Source organism: Eleginops maclovinus, chromosome 18 (genome assembly GCF_036324505.1).
Source record: "Eleginops maclovinus isolate JMC-PN-2008 ecotype Puerto Natales chromosome 18, JC_Emac_rtc_rv5, whole genome shotgun sequence".
Lineage (NCBI taxonomy): Eukaryota > Metazoa > Chordata > Actinopteri > Perciformes > Eleginopidae > Eleginops > Eleginops maclovinus.
In genome coordinates this window covers 14671762-14696753 of record NC_086366.1, presented here as the reverse complement: position 1 = coordinate 14696753, position 24992 = coordinate 14671762, and the positions used below count along the sequence as shown (strand labels likewise).

Below are 24992 nucleotides of genomic sequence, written 5' to 3'. Positions count from 1 at the left end.
GTTATGGAGTATGATAATTGGATGTTAGGAATGCAGAGGTATGGGAGCTTTGGACTCTAAAGTTGACCTTCCGTGGTGGAAAAATATTTTTCATTGTATTGAGAGGAGAATGCTTCAGTGTCCTTGTGTTTCCTCTCTGTCTTCCATACGTCCTCTATTACTTTCTCCCCTGCATGTATGCCTAACAGCTAAAGCATGTTCTGACTTTGTGTGTCCAGTTTATCTAAAGTACATGCTTGTGTTTCCATGCTCATTAGTTTGTGTGTATGCCTTCTCCAGCATTGTTACATCTTCTCCTGTACTGATAGATCTAGTTACAGTATAGCTGTAGGCTCGGATAGCAGGAAGACAAGGCCACTGTTAAAGATACTTGAAGCCTACTATTCTTAGCTCAGGCAATCACAGTACTCTCATTCCTCAATAGGGTGGAGGCATATAACTCATCATCTCTCATCCTCTGTTCAGCTTCTGGCAATAAATGCACTCAAGGTGTTACACACACACACACACACACACACACACACACACACACACACACACACACACACACACACACACACACACACACACACACACACACACACACACACACACACACACACACACACACACACACACACTCAGTGGTTTAATAGAATGTATTGTTTTAGATAAGTTCATTGTTTTTGCAAAACTGAAGAAAGTGGGGAGATGAGATTGAAGGTCCCTCAAAACTCAAAGTGTGACACTGTTATTAAGGCTGATAAAGCCCCTTAGTACTCATACATTCATGTATGTGTTTTAGAGACTCTGACGTATGCTGTTGTTCCCCGGGGTAAACATCTGTTTGAGGGAAAATGTCTAGGGATACGTGAAAATGATTTAAAATAATACACATATCTGTTATATGGGACCTAAGGTAGAAATTAAATAGGCAGTTGGTTTTATGCCATCCATTTTTGTGAAGTTTTTATATTTGCACTTAAGAAAATATGGAACTGGTCCCCAGTTAGCCATGACTTAGAGCTAAATCGGTTTTGGTTTATAGTACAAATTGATGATTCCAAGGAAATTGTAATAAAAAAATACCTTTTGTATTTATGTGTGAAAGGTTTAGTTATTGCATTGAACAGAATTTCCAGTATTCTTTATGTGACTTAAAGCACAAATATGTGCATATATTTGCTATTTTGTGATAACCCATATTACACATTAAATTAGCCAAATATTTTAGATGATTCCAAACAATTTTTGTACTTGTTTGATGTTAAGATGTGTGTGCTGCTCACAACAATAATACTTTTTCTGTGTTTATGTTGTTTTTAATTTGTATGTATCACCTAATATGTGATACTCATAGTACTAATATAGTATCATAGATAAGTTAACATTAAAAGACAGAAATCAAGCAGAGAGACAAGGGATGGAGCGATATGAATCTCTTAAAACATTTCACAAACTTGTTAGATGACATCACTGCCTGGTCCGGCTGCTTTACCTAAGCCCAGTGTGCTGATCCGTAGCGATTGGGATGTAAGACTTTAACTCACCTTCTTTGTAGAGCTATCTCTGCATTTGAGCACTGTAGGATTTAGATAGCAATAGATAAAATAAATAAAAACCTTAAGATCTTTGATTCCGTTTCTCTGAACTACTCAGATAAATCCTGACTGAGATAATGAGAAAGAGAGCCGGGAGGAAGAAGAGGCCCAGTCCACCTCCTCCCCCCCTTCCTTCCTCCCTGCTCCCACTGTCATGCCTGTGTGTGTCGGACAGGGAGAATGGCTTGTTTATTGGCAGATTAATTGCTTTTATGGCCTTGTTTCTCCCTGTGAATGGTGCTGGGTGTTTTAATGAACACCCACGCTGCCTGCCGTGCGGTTCATGCTGCTGCTTTTTAGAGCATAGCCAAGCTTTAGCTAGTGCCTGCCACAGCTAATGCCTAACGCTCACTGCATGGCTCTACACAGGTGACTGATTTCATTGGTGTGTGTGTGGATAAGCATTTAGCCTTCGAAGGGGTCCAGCACAGGTGGGTGTTCCCACTCGAGGCCCACAGGGCTGAGTGCGACCAGCCGTTAACTGGACCGTGAACTTTAATCATTTCCTGCTGAGCTGAGGAGAGGCAAGCCAGGCTCTCCACCTGTTTAAGCTACAGTCATAGACACACAGATTCTTCAAAAGACTTTTGAGAGAAGAAGATAAGGTGATAGCTTTGAGAGGGGTTGAGAGGGACCATTTAGTAAAGAGGGTGAAGGAATTAAGTCTAGGTAAGCGCTTTTCACATTGCAGCTTTACATGGATCAATTAAAGCTCCCCCTCTCTCGTTCTTTGCCCTTCCCTTCTTTATTCATCACCTCTAATTATACATTTCTCACTCTCTCTTTTTTAACCCCTGTTCTTTCCTTTTGGCATCCATATCCCTCTCTTCCTTTCTCATTCTCCTCCCCCTCCTCTCTTTCTCACTCTCATTAATCAGGTCTGCCGGTTTTCTCTTTCTTCTTGCTTTCTACTTCATTAAGCCTGAAATAGCGACGGACCATTGCTAATAGACAGGCTCTGCTGTAACTCACAACTTAAGCCAGGCTCTCTGTGTGTGTGTGTGTGTGTGTGTGTGTGTGTGTGTGTGTGTGTGTGTGTGTGTGTGTGTGTGTGTGTGTGTGTGTGTGTGTGTGTGTGTGTGTGTGTGTGTGTGTGTGTGTGCGTGCGTGCGTGCGTGCGTGCGTGCGTGCGTGCGTGCGTGCGTGCGTGCGTGTGTGCGCGCAACAGAGAGATTCTGTAAACCTACTTACATCAAGTTTTATCACAAACTTTGGATAGTGGATAGTAAAACAGGTTTTATGCGTCTGTTTGATCGGTCTGTTGTGTGTAGTTTGCAGGAAAACATTGGGTGTATGTACAGAAGCAGCCATCAAATCATGATGACCTATCACACCTTCAAAGCGTCATGCGACATTAACACGTTAGTATGAATTGAATAGTCACAAAGGGCACAACACAGCCTGTGTTAAAACAAGTAAAAGGTTTTCTGTGGCTTTGTCACGTCTGCTGAAATTACTAATGTGACATCACCTGGGTATCTCGTCTTTGGATTAGAGACTACAAACTTTAAAAAGAAAGCCTGCATTATAAACCAGATTTCTAAAGTGCTGGGATTTAACATGTCAGGGAGGGTCTAACAAAAGGCACTAGCAAGTTGGATTATGGGAAGGACTCTCTGTTTTTTGAAGATTAACCTGTCTGGAGTCTGAATAACTTTGCCTCTGCAGTATTGATTTGACCCTTTCAACTGGTTTCTTGCAAGTTTGCAAACTTCACTTAAAGTGCAATAATAAATCAGGCGAGGACTCTTCTAAGCACAAATGGCACCTTTAAGTGTTATTTGGTTTGTAGGTGCAATTTCAACTCCTCCTTTGAGAGGGCCTTATTCTGAGTCCTTCCACTGAGCGCCCTAAAGGCTTAATTCCAATGCCGAGCAAGACACAAATAAAGTCACACTTAGTTAAACTTTAGACTTCACACTTTGAAGTTCCAATTAGGATCATATGACTTTATTAAAAAGTCCCCGGGGAACTTCTGTTTAGCTCTGCATCTATTTTACTACCCTTTTTACTTTTTCCACAAACTGCCTATATAATCTTATCAAGCAACAAAGCTGAACCCTCCACTTGATGTGCCCAATAAAAGAGACGTTATAGTTACATACATTTATCTTCAACTCTTTGCATATATATTGCCCTGTACCTTGCGGTGCAGTCGTTAGAACAACGGTGCTCTGCTCGGCTGCGGTGGAGGACAGGTAGTATTGAGTAGTGTAGTAAAAGGAGCTGTTTTTAATGTGTGTTTGTTCTGGCAAGTTAACGTGCTGGCTTTACAGCTTTTGTGATGGCCCACCAGGGTAGCAGGACATGCTACACTCGGGAAATGCTGCAGGCAAAAAGGATAGGATTTGGTAATCTACATTACCTCAGGGTGTGCATGGTGTCGATCGGAAAATATCCTGTCCCTCCTGATCTATAATATCTGGCTGGTGCTTTAGAAAAGTTTGGGCTCAATGTACTCAGTCACATTATTATGTCAATATTCAAAAAAATCATAGATATAAAATATGAATCAATTGTATTATACATATTTTTCAGGAATATAACTATCTAATATGTTTTATTAGTAGTATTTGTAGTGGGGATTTGTTCTGTTGGTAGCTCTGCCCTGTTGGACTGAAAATGTAACAACTATTTCTTGATCTTGGGTCTCTTATGGAAAATAGTTCTTAATCTTTATGAGAATGACTGATTAAATAAACACATTAGTTTAGATTTTATTCACACAAGCAAAAACCTTATGGAGTTCATAAACATGCACACACAGAAACTGTGTGCACGCATTTCTCAATGTTGGACCAGCTTTTACTCCCGCCTGACTCCACATTATGCTCATTGCCTTGACAACCAGTGTAATGTGTATGTGTGTAAATGTGTGGAAACTCCTCTGATCTCCTACTGTAAAGCTTAGATCCACAAATTGGTTTGTCTCCACAATTCAGCTATATAGTATGTCATATGTTTGGCACAGGAAACTCTTTTCATTATACAGCAGTGAAGTTTCTCCATGGTTCTGTATTAGCTCATGTGACTGTCTTAGGATTTCTCTTTGCTCCATTTTCTCTTTCTCAGTATGCAGCTCCTCTCCTCTGTGTCTCTGACACCGTCAGTCATTAGCCTAACCCCTAGAGCAGAAAGTAGGACTGCGTGTGTGCGTGTGTTTGTGTCTCTGGCTGTGTTTTTGTGTGTGCACGTTTTAGGGAATGCAATAGCGAGAGAGTTTGCCAGCTAACTTTGATTGCAGGGTCACTCGGGGACAACATTGCACGTGTCTGGACAGTGAATCTCAATGGAAACAGCCAACACATACATAGACAAACACAAAAACACACACACTGGCTGGCTGGTGGAGAGCCTGCAGGGCTAGAAGACACAGTGTCTGGCCAGAAAAGGCTACAGATAACGGCACCTGTCCTCAGCTTTTGCTATCTCTCACACACACACTCAGATACTCTCACACACTCACACACACACACACACACACACACACACACACACACACACACACACACACACACACACACACACACACACACATTATACTGACAGGTTCTGTGTCCCTATAGCAGAAGAGAGCGATGAGGATGTGAATGTGATGGCAGAGATGGCGCCGGTTGGCTGGCTGGTCCAAAGGGACCCCAGGGAAGTATGACTGATAGAAGCTAAAACCAAGCCCTCTGGATAGCTTGTGTGTGTGTGTGTGTGTGTGTGTGTGTGTGTGTGTGTGTGTGTGTGTGTGTGTGTGTGTGTGTGTGTGTATGTGTGTGTGTGTGTGTGTGTGTGTGTGTGTGTGTGTGTGTGTGTGTGTGTGTGTGTGTGTGTGTGTGTGTGTGTGTGTGTGTGTGTATCCATGTGTGTCTGAGAGGGGGTCTATGTAGTATGGCAGATGGTATAATGGAGTTTAAACCAGTTGGGTTACCATCAGCAGAGGACAAGATCATGAAAGCTTTCTAGTTAAAAAGGAGTGCCCCGTAATGTTCAACTAGAGCCAGACATACAGTATTTGAAGCATAATTAATCTAATTTGACTGTCTTTGTTTTCTTTATAATAACTTACATGTTGTTGTTAGTTTGGCCCTGATCAAAAAGGAAGTGATGAAAAATAAATAAGTGTATGCAAGGACTGTCGGAGCCACTTAACTGATTATCACCAAGAGTCATGGTTTATTATTCAGTTAGTTATTGTTCTACGTAACCGTCCTTTGGAGGGACATATTGTACTTATTACATTGCTTTTTCTGACACCTGCACTTGCTGAGTATTTTTGATCACTTGATGACATGTTTCTGATAATGGTTGCATGTTGTTGATCTTCTATCGGTTTATTAACTGGAATGATCTTTGTTTGTGTTGTCTGTGTGTGTGTGTGTGTGTGTGTGTGTGTGTGTGTGTGTGTGTGTGTGTGTGTGTGTGTGTGTGTGTGTGTGTGTGTGTGTGTGTGTGTGTGCGTGCGTGCGTGCGTGCGTGCGTGCGTGCGTGCGTGTGTGTGTGTTCCGCTTTTTGGAGACCGTGTACTAGTGTACTAGAGTTAATTGAGTTCATCTGAAAAACAAACACAGCTGTCCAATGTTCTGCAGTGCTGGAAGATGACTGGAAGAGTGTAAACCCAGATTCTGTTGCCAGCACTTCAGACCAGGAAGCTCATCAAGTATTGAAGAGGAAAACCAACTTAGACTGAGAGACTGTGGAATGAAATCAAGACAAACAATAAGAAATTAGAGTAAAGAAGTAGACTCAAAGAAATAGAAAAACAGGAGAATATATAATATGTGTTATGGGGAGTGAAGGAGAACATAGTGACCTTAAAGAGCAAAGAGTTGAAAGTATAGTGCAGCAATGAGGGGAATGGATTATGACTTTGTGTTTTATAGGCTCTTTAGATGTGTGGATTTGTCTCCTCTCTTTGTCTGTCACTCTGTCCCCTGAAGAGTTAGGAGGGCATTTATAGGAGTAGGAGAGCTATTTAAATCATGTGTGTGAGTGTTAGTATGTGTGTCTGGATCAGTTGGATGTACAGGGGACAGATTTACGCCCCATGTACAGCAGATATGAAGGCCATTTCGCAGGCAGGCCGTTTCTCTCTTTTCTGTGTTTCTGTGGGGGCCTGGCTATCTGGCGTTGGTCCAGTTTAATTTCTTCAGAGCCCAGAGGCTTGTTCTTTCACCTATATCCTTTCTTTTCGCCGTCGACAAAGAACCTGCTTTCATATTCTCTTCCTCTCTAACTCCCTAGCCGACTCTCAACCGAATCACTTTCTCCCTCCCTGCAAAGTGCTGCACCTTTATTTTTCCCCTGCCCTTTGTCCACTACAGCTGAGATATCTAACCTCTTAGAGCGCCAATCACTCAGCCCCTCCCTCCCCTGTCTCCCATGTGGTCTCTCCCGTAAACAGCAGCAAAGCTTTTTTTATTTTTATTTTTTTGAGTTTGAATGAGCATTTAATCTTCCTCCTTGCACTACATGAGTTTCACAAGTGGCTCATCTGTGTGAACACTGCCACCTTGTATGGCTTGACTCAAAATTAAGTGAAATCCAGTGTTTCCATTTGTACAGAATATGACTTGAACATCATCTTCCGTGATCCTGAGTCATATATATTTTTTCTCTTTCATACATTGTAAAAAGGCTGACCACATTTATGAATCGGCAGTCCGACCTTTTAAAACAAAGACAATACAAAAAAACAAAAACACCACAAACGGGTTCACTTCTAAAAAAAAATCTCTTTTCCAAGTCTTTAGAATCGAGGTTAAGTTATTTTTTTAGACTTATTATAGAAAATGTGATGTGCAGCCAGGTTTTAAAGCATTAACAAGACAATAAAGCAGCAGAGCAACAACTGTGAGATAATAAAACAACATTTAAACTGCTATGAGGCAGTAAAAATAATAAAACTGTAAAAACAATATGAAAACAATAAGCTGTATAAAAACCCTGAGATCTTATCAGAAGTGAGGCAGCATGAGCGATTTGATTTTCAGCATATCAACAGCTATAATATAAATGCAAAGGAAACCTTTTTTCCTCATAGACTGTAGTGAGGTCAGTCTTATGGTTTTGGCCTTCCCAAACACCTTCCTGTTGTAAATATCCTTGAACTGAGCATGTCCTGCTTGGCACACCAAGAAGCTGGATCATTTATTTGAAGTCACTAACACAGTGTTCTGCCAAAAGCTGAATTGCTGAATAGGCTACAATGTGCAGCTATGAAACATCTAAAAGGACAGATGTTACAGAGGTACATTCTTAGTTTGTCAAAATAAGTCACGTTTCTATGATTATTTAATCCTGTGTGAACATTTGCTGTTTAAAGTCAACAACATACAGCTTCGGAAAAAATTAAGAGACCACTCCACATTTGTTCTTAAATCTTTATCTCTACATGTATGGCAGCCATTCCAGTGTCTGTTGTATTCCAACACAGAGAAATGTTGTCAGTAGTTTATATAATACAATAAAAAACATTAAAAAATAATTTGACTCAAAGACATACCTATAAATAATAAAACTGATAATGCTGCAGTGGTCTCTTAATTCTTCCGTAGATTGTCCCTGCCCCTGGTATATTTGCCTGTATGGATATGTTCTGGAACAGCTTCTTCTGTCTGGTTGCAGAGCCCACTGTGGCCTACAGAATAGATCCCACAGCAAGCCTGGCCTGCTGAGTCTTCACAGTGTGATATAAAAGTGGAAGTCCTTTTCCACATTACATGGAGTTGAGTAAGGGGGATGGCCGAAGCAGCTGCTGGTTTCTCCTCCAAACACTGTGTGCCTTTTAACCTCTCCTGTGCCCTTCAAGAAGAGGTTCAGTAGATTTCTCACTGTTTGATTAAATCTTATTTTTTCTCTTTTCCATCTCTCTTTCTTCTGTGCTTTCTCATGGCCTCCTCACGCCTTTGCTTTATTATTTTCATATTTGTTTTGTAAAGTCGAGTGAAAGAGAAAATAATTATGACGGAGGTGGAAATGGAGGGTGTGAATTAGGGATGGATAACAGAAGGGCTTGTGGTCTGTCTTTGCTGTCAGTAGCTCTATTTCCTCTGTTGTTGTATAGTGTACTTTGGGTTCAAGGTCTCTCCTCCAGCAGCTCTCTCTTCTCCTCGTTCTCTCTCTGCTCTGCCTGACTCCACCATAAATCCACCATCACACATATTTGTACACACACACATATACACACACCAATCAATACATCCTGCTTGGCACTGCCAAAGCCCAAAATGACTATAGATTTTCTGTCGACTGCCACTAAATTATGCAAACCCCTGGTATATGTTCCGGTACTTTTTTGGCATTCCTACTCCTGATACCGGATGGGGTTTTCCACTGAAGCAGTTAGGTAAAGAAACAGGTGTGTAAAGCAGAAAAAAACACATTTGGACAAAAAAACATACAGCATTTAGGTATGGTCCTTTCAATTGCAAAATGTATACTGCCATGGATTTTTGAATCAATGCTCTGTATTAGGCTTGTTGTAAATGTCCTGCTGAAGTCAGGGTTTTATTAAAGTGGTGAATAATGCACTCCGGAATTCAGTGTTGGAATTTCTGTTTACACACACACACACACACACACACACACACACACACACACACACACACACACACACACACACACACACACACACACACACACACACACACACACACACACACACACACACACACATAATCAATGAAAGATACAGTGATACAAAGTGAAGAAAACATATATAGATCAGTAAGATATCCAGGCTAAGCGATGAAAGAATTAGAAGCTGTTGTATTCTAGAAATGTTAAGTAATATTATTATCATTGCTGTATTACTGTGTTGTATATAACTGAGTCATTATAATTGGATTTAATGTAATCCCTGTTTGATGTTACTTATCAGTTACTTACTTAACTTAATTTGACAGAACATTATGTCAGGAGCAAGGGGAGAAGAGGATATACTAGAGTTAAGCTATGAATAGAGAGGCCAGTTTATAAATGGAGATGCATTGGTCGTGTGTATGTGTGTGTGTGTGTGTGTGTGTGTGTGTGTGTGTGTGTGTGTGTGTGTGTGTGTGTGTGTGTGTGTGTGTGTGTGTGTGTGTGTGTGTGTGTGTGTGTGTGTGTGTTTGTTTTGGTCTAGCCAGGCCCCTGGCAGGGCCATCAGTAACTCTAAGGGGAAATTGAAATGATCGGCTCATTCATTCTCCCCGCAACTCCATTACCAAGAACATAATATCTCTCTCACACACGCACGCACACACACACACACTCACTTACTCACTCACCCCTTCTCTTTTCCACAAAGCTAATCTCTCCATCATTGCCACTTGCTGATTCCTCCGTTTGTTGTCTCTTTCACTTCTTAGTCTTTATTCTGCATCTCACTGACTTCTGATCTTTACTGTCTTTTATGTTTATTCTTGTGACTGCTCTTTCCTCTCTGCCTTCCCTGTCTCCAAATTCCCATATGGCACATTTTTAAAGTCTGTTCATCAGACCGGATGGGAAAGAGAGACAGCTCTAGCATTAGTGTGGATTCAGGAAACGCTGAGGTGACATTGACTCTGAAAGCAGGAAAAAGTTAATGGATGTTTGGGTTGAACAGATTCCACATCCGAGCCTCAGTAACGCTCCCAGATCCTCTTTTCATCAGAGAGGAATTGAGAGGAAAAGACCAACTAAAAGATGAAAAACAGCTCCTTGATGCAATCATTGATCAGTAGTCAAAGTCCTTGATTCTGTCTAATGAGCTGCTTGTTCCTTCTGGGAGGGAAAGTAATGAGAAAAAAAACACTGGTTGCCACTGTGAAATTGGGCAAACAGCCAAGCAAGATAGACTTTTATTTCAAAATGATGCTGCTGTGTTTCAACTGCGGCTTTGTGTTTAACTGAAATAAATCGAGTAAGACAGCGATTCAGTTATATTTACTGTATGCTCATTTACACTTCAAATGGTGCCTTTTTCTAGAGCCTTATATAGCTACAGCACATATATAGCTAGTTAATGAATATTAAACACCTAAGAGTAACCACTGTAGTTCAGCCATATTTCTTAGTGCTCTATTAGATGTAATATATTTCTTAGTATTAGTCCATTTATAGGGCAATCTGCCATCTGATAGAAGCAATATATTATTTCATGCACACTTCATTATGCAGAGCAATCAAGCAAAAAGTCAAATAAAAGTTGGGAATTTTGCAGGTTCACTGTCAATTCACACATCCACACGCACATACACAGAGATGTAGCTGGTTGCTGCTTAGTGCTCTGATGTGGCCCTCTTGGCTCATCAGGAAGAACTACTCCACTTAAACTTTGTTGCTCCTTTGTAATTGAATTAGTCTGCTCAATTATGTAGAGGCAGGCCTGTCCTCATTACACAACACTATTTAAGTTCGAGTATGGAGCAGAGGGGAGGAGAGCCACAGGCGAGGAGCGGAGAATGGAGCTAAAAGTCGTTTAATTGAAAGTGTAAAGTTTCATTGCTCTCATCTCCATCATGTCGGTCACATCTGTGTAACAACTGTGCTACAGCTCATGAATTATGTCCTGCCGTATCTTCTCTGCCCTGCCTGTCTCTCTATGTTTGATTCTCCTCTCTCTGCTTCTGGGCCAAACGCCTTGAAAAATGCTGAACTAGCAATTTGGCCGAGTTTTTCCAGAGCTCAATTCACTAACTTCACAAGAAAAACCTCTAGCTGAGCCAAAATGCCAAACCACTTGCTGCAGGGGGCCCTGAGCTCAGCACAATGATTCCCCATCTTCCAAACATTTAATCACATCTGCGCTCACACAAACACTGAACGCATCGCCTCTTGCTCCCTATGTATGCTCCAAAGCACCATGTCCGAGATGTCAACTGCTCTCTTATTTTTTGTCTCTCCTCCTGTCTCTTTCTCACATAGGAGCAGCTGAAGAGCCTCCAGAGTGGCTTCAAGCATGTTAATGATGGGGGTTTCCAGCTGCAGAGGTGGGTTTACAAATACTCATGCAATAAACACAACACAGAGATAAAATGAGCAGCCTGCTATTGTCCCTCCAGATGTGACCCAGCCATCGCTGTTTAATTACTGATAACCCAGACTGAGATCGCTCTTGTGTGTGTCCTCTGAATGTCCCCTACACCCCTTCCCCTCCTCAGTGATCATCTGACAATGGACCTAGACAACAACATCAATATCAACATGCCACCCATTGAGACCAAGGTGTTGATGTGAGTAGTTTTTTTACTAAAAATAGAAAAAAGGGCTTTATAATAGTTATTCGATACAGTTTGTCTAGATATGTGATTTGCATATTTCTGACCGTTCCTAAGTCTGTGATTCCCAACCTGAGAAAGCAAGAGGGTCACACTGTCTCGCAGGCCTCTTATTTTTATACGTTTTTTCTTCAAATGTCACATTTGTCTTTGAAAAACTGTTCAATTTTCCTTCTTTTTATGTGTAAATGTGCATAGCTCAAGATAACATGTCACCTTTCACAACTGTTCACAAATAGATGGTATGTCATTTTAACAAGCCACAAAGGTTACAGACTACTGCTCCAGCTGTTATTACAGTGGGAATTGGTTGTGATTTGGATTATTGAGGAAATATAATGGATGCACTTTAAAGCTAGAATGCCGTGAAATATGAAGACCTTTCCCCTTGTGATTGACTGATATCAATAAAACTAACCTTCATTTTAGTATATCATAAGTCAAATAAATCAAGAAGCTTGAATGGTCATCCCTGCTACTGTGTTTACACTGTCTATTCGACATTACTTGTAGTATCCAGCGGGCTTGGCGTGACTTCCTCCAGAGACAGGAAGCGGAGAAGAGGAGCCCCTCGCCACCTTCCCTCTCCTCCTCTGACAAGATGAGCATGTCAATCAGCATGACAACCCTGTCAGATGGCAGCACCCCAGTAAGTCATGCATATGCCAAACATATTTTGTATTACAAACTCGAGGCATTCAGACAGCGCTGTGACTGACCGTGTTCAGGAGGCAGTGTGTTAAAGGATATGTGTCACATGTGTTCTCATATACATTTATATTTTTACTCAATAAGGTTTTGTTCACGCACACTTGAGATATAAATATGTGACATATAAACAATGTTACAGTTGGGGCCTTAAGAGTATTGTGCATCTTACTGTATGTGGAGAATATGTTACAGTGTGTATATTCCCATTCATGTCCAGAAGGTGGCAATATCTCTCAGCTAAGTCCCTCAGTATGCAGACTCACAAGCATCCTCTTCTCTGGGAGCAGAGAGTAAATATTCATGGGTTTGGTTTGACCTACACAAACATTTTCTCAGAGCAACAACACATTGAGAATTGAAATCAGTGGGCAGCTATTCATATTCAACACTTCTTCCCTTCATTTAACCAGCCCAGAGTAAATCCCCAGGATTTTCTCGCCTGCGTATGTTCTGGTCATTATAATTCTATACTGACGTTGTCTCCCGCCTTCTGGCTGAATAGCAAGTGTGTGCACACTTCTTTACTAATCTCTGAGCCTGAAGTCAACAGGAAGGTTAAATCTCAGAGACAGCTTGGAGATTTCTGTGAATGAGCACACTTAGGTGGTGCTTGTCCACACATCTGCTACAGAGAAAAAGCTTTTATACAGAAGAAGGCTGTTTGATTTGGATTCCTGTGAATAAACGGGGTGAAGAGATTTATAAAGTGGTGAGCAACTGGAATAAAATGTGCGCACTCTGCAAAGAAAGCAGCTTTCAGTTACATGTGAAGTGAGCACCGTACTGGTCAGTGTTCAGGTCAAGAAGGTTGTTGATATAGTCAAGAGGCTTTATATATTCTATACACACATAACACACACACATAGTGAACATTGGTGGCCAGGCAATATTTAGTGATTAAGGCCTCTAAACAAAGGCAGATGATTATCACCAGGAACAACAGAGAAAGCATGTGTCAAAGGCCAGTGATTCATTTGTAATTAAAAAGGAATAGGAACACATAGAGAGTACTGTTCTGGTGGGTCTTTCCAAGCACTCATATTTATTGTATTAATTATACGGTTTCACAATAATTATTCAAAATCAGTGCATTATAATAAATCAGAAAATAACTGAAAAACAATGAACCGTTGGTCTGTGTGTGATTGTGTGCATGTTCTCTGTTTCTCAGACCAGCTGAGATCAAGGGAGAGAGAGTTTAGCAGTAGAGGGTAAACTCAGATCAAAAACAGATTTGACTCTGGTTGAATGTGCTGACACTGTAGACATTATCTCCTCTTTGGGAAACTGAGGCTTGGCTTCTCTCATGTGAGTTCATGATTATATTTAATATAACAGTCCTCTGGATACCTGCTGTATTATCTGTACCCTGTCTCGCTTGATACAGTTTCCCTCTTCGGCCTTCTTCCTCTCTCATTTTGTCGATGTGACAACTCCACCCTGTTTGAATTTCTAACGGCGCTGTTTCTGTCGACCCAGCATCACATTCTCAATCCACACCATGCAGGGTCTATACATTCATGGGTGCACGCACAGTTCAACACGCACACACGCACACGCACACGCACACACACACACACACACACACACACACACACACACACACACACACACACACACACACACACACACACACACACACACAGAGGAAAGGAGACACAATGATGTGGCAGCCATCTCTAAAGTGATTGAATTTGTAACCTTTGTGCCTATAACATCAGTCTTTGACAAAAGTGTGCTGCAGTGCAGTGTGTGTGTGTGTGTGTGTGTGTGTGTGTGTGTGTGTGTGTGTGTGTGTGTGTGTGTGTGTGTGTGTGTGTGTGTCCATAAACAAGCTATTTTTCAGCCTTATGTTATTTTTAAGAGGGATGACTGATGTTTTTAGCAGTGTGTGACTGAAATATAGTTGACATTTGACTCTTTACTGTGTAAATGATCTTTCACGTTGTAACTCGGCTCACTCATTGCCATGACAATCCTGCAGAAATAGAGCAGCTCTGGATATCTCTCTTTGTGATCGATCCCTCTGCTCCATGGCAACACCACAGAGGGAGGCAGAAATTATAGGTTTCATTAAAGAGGAACCTAACAAAACTCTGGCTTTTATGTCCAGATATGAATCAGCTGTCTACATTTTATTGTTTCATAATACTATACCACATCAACACTCCCAACCACCTACAAGAACACAAACATGCACACACACAAGGGAGAGTGAGCTCACACACACACAAACACAGGCGCAGGGACACAGACCACGACAGCTTTCATTTCAGACTGTCTAGATGATAGATGAATTTTTATAACCAGACATCAATCAATAGTGTTTGGGGACTGGCCCGATGTTTTTCTAGCAGGATTGCCACGAAATTACTTGAGAACTGAGGATGGACACACACATCGAGAGAAGATCTGAACCAATACAAGATGATTTTTATATTTTAATCCTAAATTTAGAATAAAGTCTAGTTTCCTGTCTTGTGTTTTACAAGAACTGATGGACGAGAGCTTTCCATTGTGTTGGTGCTGAAGTGTGATCTATGATGTAGGTACCAGGTTTTGACACTAGAGGGAGGTCCTGTATCACACTGGCTTTTATTTTTACCATTTTACAATTTTGTACTACTCTGAGGTAGTGACTTCACCAGTTGTAGCAGCAGACACAGGTGTTGACAATATTGAGAAAGCAATAACCTCAAGATAGATATGCATATGATTGAATGGTAGCAGGACACAAACGTTTTTTGCCCGTTTAAAAAAATATGTTTAGGTGTTCACTCCTCTTTAAGTATCAATTAACTTCAAAATTCTAAAACTATCCAACCTTAATGCACAACACTGATTTAAAATCCTTTTGTTAAATGATTGTAAAGCGCTATGATGAAAGTAGGGAATATGTATTTAGTTTTTGGACTTGTGCAAAACATACACGTGTTGTCCTGCCTTTAGATAAATGAGTATGTGAATTATACGGTTTCAAAACAATTATCTGTGTCTCTGCTGATGAAGGGCACACATGGCAGGTTGGTCCATCTGGCCCTCTAAGGTGCAGTGAGACTGGTCTGGGCAGAGCAGCGCCGCATTTTCCGTCTGCCAGCTGTCATGTTTCTCCTTCTCTGCCCTCTCCATCACTTCTCTCTTAATCTTCCCCTCCTCTTCCTCCTCTTTCTGGCCACGTCATAGTTTATTTCTCCCTCCGCCTTTCATATTTAATGTATTTCTATTTTTCTCGTGTCCGGGCATCTTTTCTAGTTCTGGCTCTCACACTCTGTTTCTGTCTCAGGCTCTTTATCACTTGCAACCCCACCTACTGTTCTCTTGGCTTTATCAGGTCATGCAGCTGCAGTAACACAGTCGAAGCTCAGCAGGGGAGAAAAAAAAAGAGGTTATGCAAAGTTTGGGGAATTGCCATGGAAAACCTATTTCTACTTTTTGAGTACCGTTACCTGTGATGTGCACAAAGGGAAGATATTCAGTAACTCGACGGAATAAAGCAGAGATGAGAGAGAAAGCAAAAATTCACTCACCTTATCAAGGTCTCCGGGTTAACTTCAATCAATCAATCAAAGTTTATTTATATAGCCCAATATTACACATTTGACATTTCTCTCCGGGGACTTCACAGTGTGTACAGAAAATGAATACAACACCCTCTGTCCTTAGACCCTTTATTAACTTCTAGGTCTGCACTAGAATAACCCACAGAATTTTCTGTAGCCGACTAAAATTCATAATTACACAAAGCATTCAGCAGATTACAGAGCAACCCTATATCAAAGCATTTAACCTCTCACATTTATTTTTAACCCTGTAATCCAGCAGAGGGTCCAGAGTGTTGCCATGTCACTGAGCTGTCATGATAATAATCCTGGCAGTTTTTTTATTAACTGTACAAGTCAACCTTTCTGTACTACAAGAAAAGCAGGAAAGGTCACATATTGTATCACCAGTAGAATGGTTTTTACACTAAGCTCTCAGCATTGTTATGATCTGAAAGACGCTCCTACAGGCTCACTGCCCTCATGCTGTTGTATTTACTGTACATTACCTCATGGTGTACCATTCAATGATAGCTAGACAATGGCAACTCACCGGTCTTCAATTAGTCAACCACAGGAGAGGAAAGTGCTTTACAAAGCCATTTTTTGTTCAATATTATTGACCTTATTGAGGTAAAATCACGACGTGTATTAAAACAAATTATGTTGACAAAATGTCAGGTCATTCCAAGTCAATTCAATTTTTTGCCCCTAAATCACAAACCTTGTAACAACAATATGAACAGCAAATTACCCTTTGACCATTTTAAAAGTAAAAAAGAAGTCAAATCTAATATTCTTAAACATAAACATGTAAATGAATCAGTAGCAGCATACAGACCATTATTATTATAGCAGTTTTAACTATTTATAGGACATGACATATTTTTAAATAAATATAATGCAGCAATCACATAGTCAGGAAACAATATACAGTCTTCTGATGCTGCAGATAATGGAGAGCAAATATTCTGTATAAACCTTCAGTCAGACTCAAGAACAGGCCTTGCCGTTTAATATTGTTTCGAAAACTACACAATTATACTTCATCATCACAATTTCAGTTATTAAGCCAGTTGTCTGCCGCACACTGTCAGACTTCCAAGAAGGGCATTTCCCTAAAGTGTTCCCCACTTCTCTTCCACTGTGGACTAGAACATCACTGTAATGATGTATGGTAATTATGCAAATGCCATAACGCTTTGGAAATTAATGCTAACCCCCACCAGTCTCCTCATCACTGGAGGCTGGGTGTTACTGCAGCCAATGCTTTTACAATCCTTTTACTGAAATACCAAGGACAATGCAAAAAGCCTAGGTCAGGCGATTAAGGATTTCCTAGAATTATTTTAGGTTTATGGAGCCTCATGGAGGCGATTTACATCTTTAATAATTTTTCTTCATTCATCAGGGGTAAATTGATTGAGGAAGCATCTTACATGTGGAGTTATACTCCTATTCCTGGAGAGTGAGGGCTGCAGATTTAATTGACATAATCCCTCAGCTAGATAAGATGTACTGAATGGTAGCGGTGCGGATGTATGTGTGCAGGGTCCCCACTGTGTCTGAAGGGGGGGGGCGGACAGATTGACAGCCCTGGCAGGATGTAAGAAGACTTGCTCTGACACACCAGCCAAGGTGCTGATTGACAGAATCATTAGAGACCTCTCACCGCTCCATCACCACCTTATGTGGAGCGAGTCTGGCCCTAGTTGTAGAAGTTACGTTCCCTTGTGACTGCAACCAAACTGAGTGGACTGAAAACAATACAAGGCTTTTCTGTCTATGCAGTTCAGCTCTTTGTATCTTTTAAAATGCCTGCAGACATGTGAAGGGCATTCATATGACTCTTTTAATCATGTATTATGGAGATGGAGCCTTCAGTGCAATAATGTCTGATGGGGGGCAGCGAGGTCTGAGTATCTGCTAATCACCCACCAGCGGCATGTCAAGTCAAACATCGGCCCTTTCACACCTGGGACATGTCATGTAGTATACCCTCTGAGGTGTGTAATACACATTACATCATCTGACATGCTGGACGTGCTGTGTGTGTGTGTGTGTGTGTGTGTGTGTGTGTGTGTGTGTGTGTGTGTGTGTGTGTGTGTGTGTGTGTGTGTGTGTGTGTGTGTGTGTGTGTGTGTGTGTGTGTGTGTGTGTGTGTGTGTGTGTGTGTGTGTGTGTGTGTGTGTGTGAGTGTAATGCACACTGAGTTTTAATTGGTCAAACCCCCAGAGCATGTTCTTCCATGCATGAAGTGCATGGAAAAGCCATTTGAAATGAATGCAGCTTCACCAAACTAAATATAACTGCATTGTATTTCAAACTGCACATTGCTTATGTATGTAGGACATTTGTTTAGAAATGATGCCATTCCTTCCTTTGGAGGGAAGTCATGTTACGTGTTCTCATAGAATCCACAGGGGGTCACTGTTCTGCTTTGTGGGGACAGACCAGCAGAATAGAAGCAGGGAGTAGTCCAGGTCGTTAAACACTGGGTCAAAATGCATCATCGCTCTGTTTTGGGAGGGTATTCCTCCCCTTATATACTGAACATTAATCCAGTATCAGTATTCAAAAATCCAGTCAAAATTGTTGGAACTGCGAAGACTCTTGATGTTGTTCTGCGGAGGACATTATCAGTCAACAAGATACCCCCTTCTGTTTCCCTCTCATAATATTGTTAAGGGCCTCCCCTTTCAAAGATAATAACCCATTATCAAGAAATGGGTAATTAAAGAGAGAGGTGAGTTGATGTTTTGTTTAGCAGTGGCGTATCTAGGACCCTCTCTTTCTTTCTCTCTCTTGCTGTGTCTGCTCTATCTTTCGTCCTCTGCCTCCCTTCCTTGAGTCTTTTAATTTCACGACACTCCAATTAAATATTAACGTGTTTCAGGATTACGTCAGACTTGTGAACAAGCTGTTGGGTTTGTTCTAGCTTGCCTTCAATATTTTCATTTCTTGCTGCTTCTGTTCTTTTTTGACATAGAAATAAACGTTTGTTCTCTTTAATGTGCAGGCTTAAAGGCAGTCCATAGAGTTGATAATAGGCTAATGAAATCTGTAAACAATGCTGGATCAAACCCCTTTGGGGCCATAAATAAGATATTACTCTAAGCATTGCACTCTAATGGCTGCACTGATGCTACAATATTCTGTACAACATGTCCTATACATTTTTAAATGACATTTTACTCTACTGTACTATAGCATTAATGCAGTTTTTTCAATGCTTCTTGTTTCTATATGTTATTATTAATGTTCCTTCAGCTCTTATTTGCCCTCCATTTTGACATACCAAAGGCTTTTTTGTTCTCTACAAACCCGCAACCCCCAACACCACATCATCTCATTGATTTCTATTTCTCCAGCGACATAGCTATAATTGATCATTAATATCTGATTGGGGGCAGTGGGGATATGAAGAGCAGCAGAAAGATATTACTATGTGAACTACAGTATCTTAGCTCTGGGATCTATTGATTGGGGCTTTGCTCGGTAATCAAGGACAGATTAGCCACAAACTGCAATGGGTCGTTCATTACAATGAAGACATCCTTGGAAGATTTCTAAACTATAAGTGGGACATTCAGATGATGGATACAGGACATCATTCACTGATAAAAGCTGATAGGCATGAACTACACTTTAGGGATCTCCAGATTCAAGCAGTAAAGTACGACTTATTCATGTAGGAAATAAAGGATGGTTTTGTGTGGTTATTTATTGTTCAGCGTAAGGGGATGAAGAGAGGGCACTCTAAATCCAGTCAGTCCAATTAATGTTTTTTTTTAATTAAGTATTTTACTTTTTTTAGCATTTCAACTGTTCTGTCTGCATGAAAAATAATTAACCTAATATTAGGATTTGAATGGATTTGAATAAAATTGGTAGTAAGGAATGTTATTGGGCATGATATAAATATTTATTTGGGATAAGAACATAATATAAGAGTGACAGCTTTTCAAGATACACAAATAGGCTATTAGACATTTTATTGTGTAGCTGTTGGTCGTAATTATCTGAAAACAGTAGATATCTAATTTTGCCTGATACCACATTTAGAAAATTTGAATCTACCAAAGCCATGTGTTTATAAATCTTACCTGAGTGGAGATGAGGGTAAAGCCTGCTTTTTGCTCATGCGTAATAAGCCCTGCCTCCTTGTAAGCAGCGCCGTTGGTGACAATGTTTTATTAATAGTGCTCATGCTCTCAGCCTCACACATCAGGTATTCACGCACACAGGCATGCACAGGCACATGAAGAGGTAAGGCAGAGTGTTTTACTATTCATTTGTATGTGACAAGATTTTGCACATACTGTAGACCTCAAATGCTTCAAGATGTGTGGGCGTGTGTGTGTCTGTGTGTGACACTGGGTGTAAAGAACAGCCTGCAGCACTGTGCATATCCAGCCTCATTTACAAGATTCCACTCCTCCATTATCAGCAGGATCATTATCCTCTCTCCTCCCTTCCCTCGCTGCCTCACTTAAACTGGGACTCAAGGTGCCACACCAAAATATTAACACACATATCACCATAATGCGGAATGCTTATTATTCTGCATTCCTTTTACATGTGAACCCAAAAATAAGAGTGCACATGAACATGTGGTTGAAAGATTTTGCCATCTGAAAACAAGGTTACAGCGATGTGGCAATTTGTCTCAGCATGAGTTCTCCACTCGCACCATTATCTTGCAGGCAAGTTGATGCTGCTTCAGTATAGAAGGATATGGCGATGCAGGGATAGACATTGAAGATGTGACTGAGGTTTCATCGTTGCTACCAGTGGAATAGCACTCGCTCAATGTCTTCTTTCATGAACATATACACTGCCCGGCCAAAAAAAAGGTCACAAGCCTGTGGGGGGCAGTGCTATGATCTGGGGTTGCTGCAGTTGGTCTGGTCTAGGTTCATGTTGTGTGACCTTTTTTTTGGCCGGGCAGTGTGTATTGCACTGTTGAGCATGATAGAATGCAGTTTATGTTGCAAATCAAGGTCATATTTTCATGTGCTTATGAAAGGACAACCAGCAGGTTCATGGAGCACCAGCCATTCTCTTGCTTAAACAGTAAAGGGGCATCAGAGTAGACCAAACAAATTCCTCTCTGTTCTTGTGTTTTCTCTCAAAAACAATTTCTTCCTTCGATTTTGTATGCTTCTCATTTTTCTTGTTTCTTGTTAGAATGACGGCTTCCTTTTCAGTGATTTTCACCGCCCGGTCTGATGAACTTGTATTTTTGATAGGCTCCTTATGTTGTTATTCAACTTGAACAATCCCTCTGCTTATTCAGCCCTGTCAGATCTCACTAATAGTCAGAGTGACTGCCGAGGCGTACAGCAGTAGGTTACACCAAACTGACTGTGGAAATATAAGAGACAGCGTTCACTCAACAGCGATCGTTGTGTATTTGTCTGCTCACTCAGATCTGCTCTAAGCTGTGAGTTATATAAAAAAATACAGTGTTAGTCCAGGATTTGTATCTGCATGAGGAACATAAGTAAAAATTGCCTAAATACGCAGTTTTAAGATTAAGGTAATTACTTTACCAATCTCAGTGTGTTGTTTTATATTAAAGGATGATTGTTTTCACGAGAATCTTACAATAAAGCAGGCATAAATGTAAAGTATAATGTGTAAGATATGAACAGATCTACTTTTTAAAACATATCGAACTTAACTTACAATTATCAACATAGGTTATTAGTATTTCACATTGCACCGTTTACACGTACATTCTTAGACAGCACCACACCCGTTGTTAGCACTGCAGCCCTTTGCCAGCTTCTAAATAACTGATTCAATAAACTTGTTTGGGTACATTACATATTTGTATCTAACACTATTAAGTTGAAACATTGGGCTCAAAAAAGATTTTACTGCAGATATTAAGTCAAATTTGCTTTGAGTGCACTAAGCTTAATTGTTACTTCCAGTCTTTTAGAATTTAAGTAAATGTCCTTTAAACTTATTGAATTATCATTTTCTTTTATTACTTACAGTTTTTTAAGGCAATCGCTGCCTTCAAATGTTCAAGTAAAGCCAATTTGTCTGGGTTACCAGCGTACTGAACATGTAATCTTTTTCAGACGGAGAGCGGGAGGAAGGGGATTTTGTCTCTCGGTTTATTGGTTTGGCATTTAGACACTAGAGAAATGCAGAGAAGAAGAACAGAGTGGAAATGTATTGAACAGAAGGGAGATAAAAAGAGGGGAGAAAGAGCCCATTCTCCTTCCCACTGAGTGGTCTGGTCTCCAGAGAGAAATATACTGATTTGTGATTAATGAAAAGATGGAGAAGAGGCCTCCTCGTCTCCCTCTAACCTAACTCTCATGCAGAAAATCCATCTCGGTAATGATGTCTGTGTGTAGGGAATGTTGATTATGTAGCTGATAACGAGAGAAATCAGCCAATAAAAGGAACCCAAAAACCTTCTTCAGTACTGTATTATCATCACACAAGCACTCTGCGAGGGGATTGAGATAACGTGTAACCATAAGGTAAACACCTGGCCTCTTGCAAGACACAAAGTCAATGAAGGCGATTCTGAGGTTTTTTTTGCTCCTTCATGCTTTATGAGCCCACTAAACTGATATCGGCTGTGCTGTCCTTATCGTCACCAACACCTCCTGTCGACCAGCACACAACCCAGTTTCAGCACATTAATTGGCCTCGATATTTAGGCAGTGATGAACAGAAAGGGCTGAGGAGCAAGGAATGTGAAAAATGAAAAAGGCCCTTTGAGTTTAAAATTGTACCTACAAGTAATAAGCACAGGAGGGTGGCAGAAAAAAAAAGTTGCAAACGAGTGCAATAGATGAGTTGTACTACGTTCAGGGAAGGAATCGGGGGTGAGCAAAAGTATCATCTTAAGAGCCACCGGCAAGATCAGAAGCGACTAGCAACCCTGCATCTGACTGTCACATGGGAGACTTCAAAGCAACCGCACTACAAGCCGTCATTCACAAACCATTACTCAGGGAGAGAAAACTGTTGTAAGCACGTCAAAAGCGGGGACAGGAAAACGTACACATAAAAGAGGAAGATGGTAATTAGTAGAGGAACAACTTTTCTTCAGAAATTCTGAATTTTGTGAAGACAAAATCAGATTTTATGTAGAATTTCAAGATGAAAAGAGGAGCCATGCAGAGGTGAGGTAGTGGCGAAAGGGGTAAGGGAAGAACAGAAATGTAAACATAAGGGATAAGAAGAGTAATAGGAAGTAAAGTTCAATAGGTATTTTTTTTATTTTACCACGCACTTGAATCAAAGCATAAGTGTCTTCTGAACCATTGTACTTTGTACCAGCTTGGAGATCCCTCCATTTTGGTTCTCACCAAGACACTCCTCCCAGCCATTGTTGTCTCATGTGCTGGACTCCTTGTGACCATCCTTTCATGGTGCTCAAATCACTGCAAATAGATGCAGTAACCGGTAGTGGTCACAAAGACTGACTGGATCTTAAGCTTTCCTCTCTGTTTGATATATCTAATTTCCCTTTGTTGTTTCCGACCTTATTTCAGTGAAACAAGGGTCCATTGTTGTTGACAAACACAGAACACAATAATGTTACCGGTAAAACAAGCCTTTCCTTTTGTTGAAGCTCTTTCTTTTTCAAAAATTCTTAACAGACATTTCCTTACTTAGTATTTGTTTTACTTTCATTGAGTGAACGGATGAACACCTCTCATAGCAATGTATTAAAATTCAGAAAAAATCTCAAAAATGACTTCAGCTCAGGGTAGAATTCACAGTATTTTCTCAGAATTGGGTCACCTTTCAGCTCCTTCAGGTTAACAGGTATTCAGGTTCTGTTTGTGTATTGTAGTAATACATATTGCCTCAAAGACAGATGACTGTATACCCTTGTGGCATACTGAATGACCGCAGTTGTACTGCCCGGACTGCAAAGCCTGCATATTGACTTCCACAGTCTCGGATACGATGCATGCAGGATTCACAGAACAAAGAGATAAACACCTGACAGCTTTGATATGACAACACTTCCCCTCACGTAGAGCTCCAACAGTTCAAAACCAGTCATTCACAGAGTTCATGAACTCTGAAAAAAAGCAAGAAAGAGGGAGAATAAAGTGATGTGGTGAAGAGTGTATGAGGGAGATAGCAAATGTGAAAAAGAGACGTTTTTCCAAGAATTCTTACTATCCAACTGTTCAGTGGCTCCCACCTCCTGTGGGGAGAACAGAGGTTTTGCCGAGAAAGAAGATCACATTTGCCATTAAGACGAAGGCATTTTCACTCATTTGTAGCAGGCAGATCTCACCAGGGAATAGCAGAGGTAGAAAGTTCAAGCAAGGAGAAGCTAACTAGTTAGGGAAGTTTCCCAGTGTCAGTTATGGTTTATTAATTTCAGTTCTGGAAAAGAATGTCTTGCCAAACACCACCGCTATAGGTCTGTCCTACATTAGTGTTAATAATGAATTGTCTCTTTCCAGCTGTTTTACTCTTGAAGGTGGATAAATATTTCATTGGATGATTACCATTTTCCAGTAGGCAGCTGTCTCCCTGGCAAAAAAAACTCAGATATGGAAATTACCTGAATCTCACATTACACATTACATCTATTTAAATATTACAACATCGATCACAATATATATCTAATAAGCTTCTATACCAGAATTCCTCATTTGCATACATATGTTTCAGAGTATTTCACAAATGCAATACTATGCTCTTACAAGTTACTTTTTAAATGGAGGAACCCTTTTTGCGTAATGCAGCACAAAATATCCTCATTCATCAAAGTAATGTAGGGTTTTCAATACATATCCATTTTGTTTAGTGAAGGTGGCATGGTGGTAGGCACAGCTACAATATTTTAGTTATTAACTAACACACCACATGTAATGAAATGACAAATGACTAAACAGACTCTAATTTGTTTAGTTGAACTGATTTGATTT

General features: G+C 40.5%; 1 protein-coding gene across 1 annotated transcript in view; it reads left to right on the top strand.

Annotated features, from left to right (window-relative positions):
• schip1 (schwannomin interacting protein 1) overlaps positions 1-24992 on the top strand; it is a 182317-nt gene that overhangs the window by 43360 nt on the left and 113965 nt on the right. Inside the window, exons 6-8 of the mRNA XM_063906737.1 lie at positions 11460-11524; positions 11696-11767; positions 12326-12461. Coding sequence (XP_063762807.1) covers positions 11460-11524; positions 11696-11767; positions 12326-12461 — 273 coding nt within the window. The remainder of the gene's footprint in view (positions 1-11459; positions 11525-11695; positions 11768-12325; positions 12462-24992) is intronic.